This window comes from Mandrillus leucophaeus, unplaced genomic scaffold (genome assembly GCF_000951045.1).
Source record: "Mandrillus leucophaeus isolate KB7577 unplaced genomic scaffold, Mleu.le_1.0 Scaffold300, whole genome shotgun sequence".
NCBI classification, from domain to species: Eukaryota; Metazoa; Chordata; class Mammalia; order Primates; family Cercopithecidae; genus Mandrillus; species Mandrillus leucophaeus.
This window is the reverse complement of record NW_012103144.1, coordinates 2,340,540-2,342,374: the sequence shown is the minus strand read 5'-3', so window position 1 is coordinate 2,342,374 and position 1,835 is coordinate 2,340,540. Positions and strand designations below refer to the sequence as shown.

Here is a 1,835-nt window from a genome sequence, read left to right as displayed (position 1 = left end):
TGAGCACTTTATTTTCTGGCACTATAATGTGCTCCAGGCTTATCTTGTATATTTCTTGCCCAGTCCTCAAGCCATTTCTGTTCGGGAGTCTTAGTTTTCTCGTAGGGGGTCACGAGCTAAGCCAACAGCCAGCTGAAGGCGCGCAGCCCACAAGGGTCTGAGTTCCGCCGCCCGGCCCAGTGCCTGTTCGCGGGTTCCCCAGAAGGGCGGGGGAGCGCGCCGGAGGCAGGGAGAGGCGGCGCGGGAGCACCGGGGCTTTGAGGATGGATCGTGGCTTCCTCAGAGGAGGCGGGGGTTCCATTTTCCGTCGCCCACACCCCAGCCCCATTTTCGACGCCCTCTACTTGGCAGCCGGTGAGCCCCTAGCCCCGGCGTTTCTGGCTCCAGCCCCAGAAACCGTCTGCTAGACGCGCCGTCTGCTAGAGCCCCTGGAAAACGCCGGCCTGGCAGTCCTGGGTAGTGTTCCAGGCCCTTGAACTGCAGCGAGGGCAACCAAATGACAGGGGCGGTGACGGAGAGCATCCCTGAAAGGTAAAAAGTCGTCTAAAGGATCGAAGAAACGGAGGGCGAGCGAGTCCGTGGGCGGGACAGCACCTTCGGGTGCGGGTCGGAGGAGCGAGCCGCGGAAGAGGCGGGTAGGGCGGTGTAAATAGGCGGTGTAATTAGGTCGCAGAGCCGAGACCCTTCTGCTCCAGTGCCTCGGGCTTTCCTGGAGGCGGGCTGCGGGAGGCTGCTCCGTTCTCTGGGTCCTCTCCGCCGGTTCTTGTCGCTTGGTCACGTCCTCAGTTGCAGTCGGTTATTGGAGAATGATCAGGGCCCAAAGATGGTTTACATCGAGTCGTGGATGTTATCGCCGTTGTTTGGTGACCGAGCCCGGAGCTTGAGCCCTGGGAGGTCTTGCCAGCCGCATGTGGTCCCGTGCCCACCTCTCGCGGTGGGCACCTAGACTGTGTTAATCCACCTAGACTGTGCATTGGTCCAGTCTGGGTTGACCCCGACCCGAAGTAGCCCTTTCCTTCGCGTCCTAAACCTCGCTTCTCCGGTGGCGTCTGGTCCCCTCCCGCGGGCGGGCCCTGCGGTGCCGGGAGAAGCTGTACTACTCGTGCCTTAGCGCGCCCTTCCTTTCCCAGGCGAGAATCGCGAAATGCTGTCGGCCTTCCAGAGGCTGTTCCGAGTTTTATTTGTGATTGGAACGGTCTCAGAATGAGGAGTCCTGATCTTCATTTATGGATGGCCCTTTCTCCAGACCCTTGCGATGCACCTGATCGGGACAGTGTCTTTCCAGCTTCGGATCCGCAGAAATCGAGGTGAGTGTCTTCAGGGGTCCTGGTAGGGAAAGCTTCCTTCACCCAGGTGCCAGGAAAGGTGAGTTTCGCTTCCGGGATCTTTCAGGATCACTCCAGCTCCTTAGTCTGAAGGCCTAGGACAGTTCTGCAAATCACCAAGTTAAAAAAAACCCTGGGTGTGCCTCCTGGTTTGTGAGTAGAAAGAGCAAGATGTGGTTGGAAAGGAAGATTGTGGCTAGAAGCAACCAAAGGCTGAAAATCTAGGACATTTGTGAACTGTAGGTTTAGAAGTCCCGGGAATCCCAGGGCAGCTCCTCTAGGGGACCATCTTCCACTAAATCTCTTTTGCGGGTCTGCCCTGTGGCTTAGATATTCTAGGAGAGCCGATCTCAAAGCGGAGTCCCGCGATCAGCAGAATCAGCATCACCTGAGAACTCCTTAAAAACACAAACTGCCAGGCGCGTTGGCTCACGCCTGTAATCCCAGCACTTTCGGAGGCCGAGGCGGGCGGATCACTTGAGATCAGGAGTTTGAGACCAGCCTGGCCAA

General features: G+C 58.0%; 1 protein-coding gene across 1 annotated transcript in view; it reads left to right on the top strand.

Moving 5' to 3' along the window:
• The first annotated feature begins 318 nt into the window (after positions 1-318).
• The window catches only part of KHDC1 (KH homology domain containing 1), a 93,911-nt gene continuing 92,394 nt past the window's right edge, over positions 319-1,835 (top strand). Inside the window, 1 exon segment of the mRNA XM_011987108.1 lies at positions 319-1,307. Coding sequence (XP_011842498.1) covers positions 1,145-1,307 — 163 coding nt within the window. The 5' untranslated portion in view covers positions 319-1,144.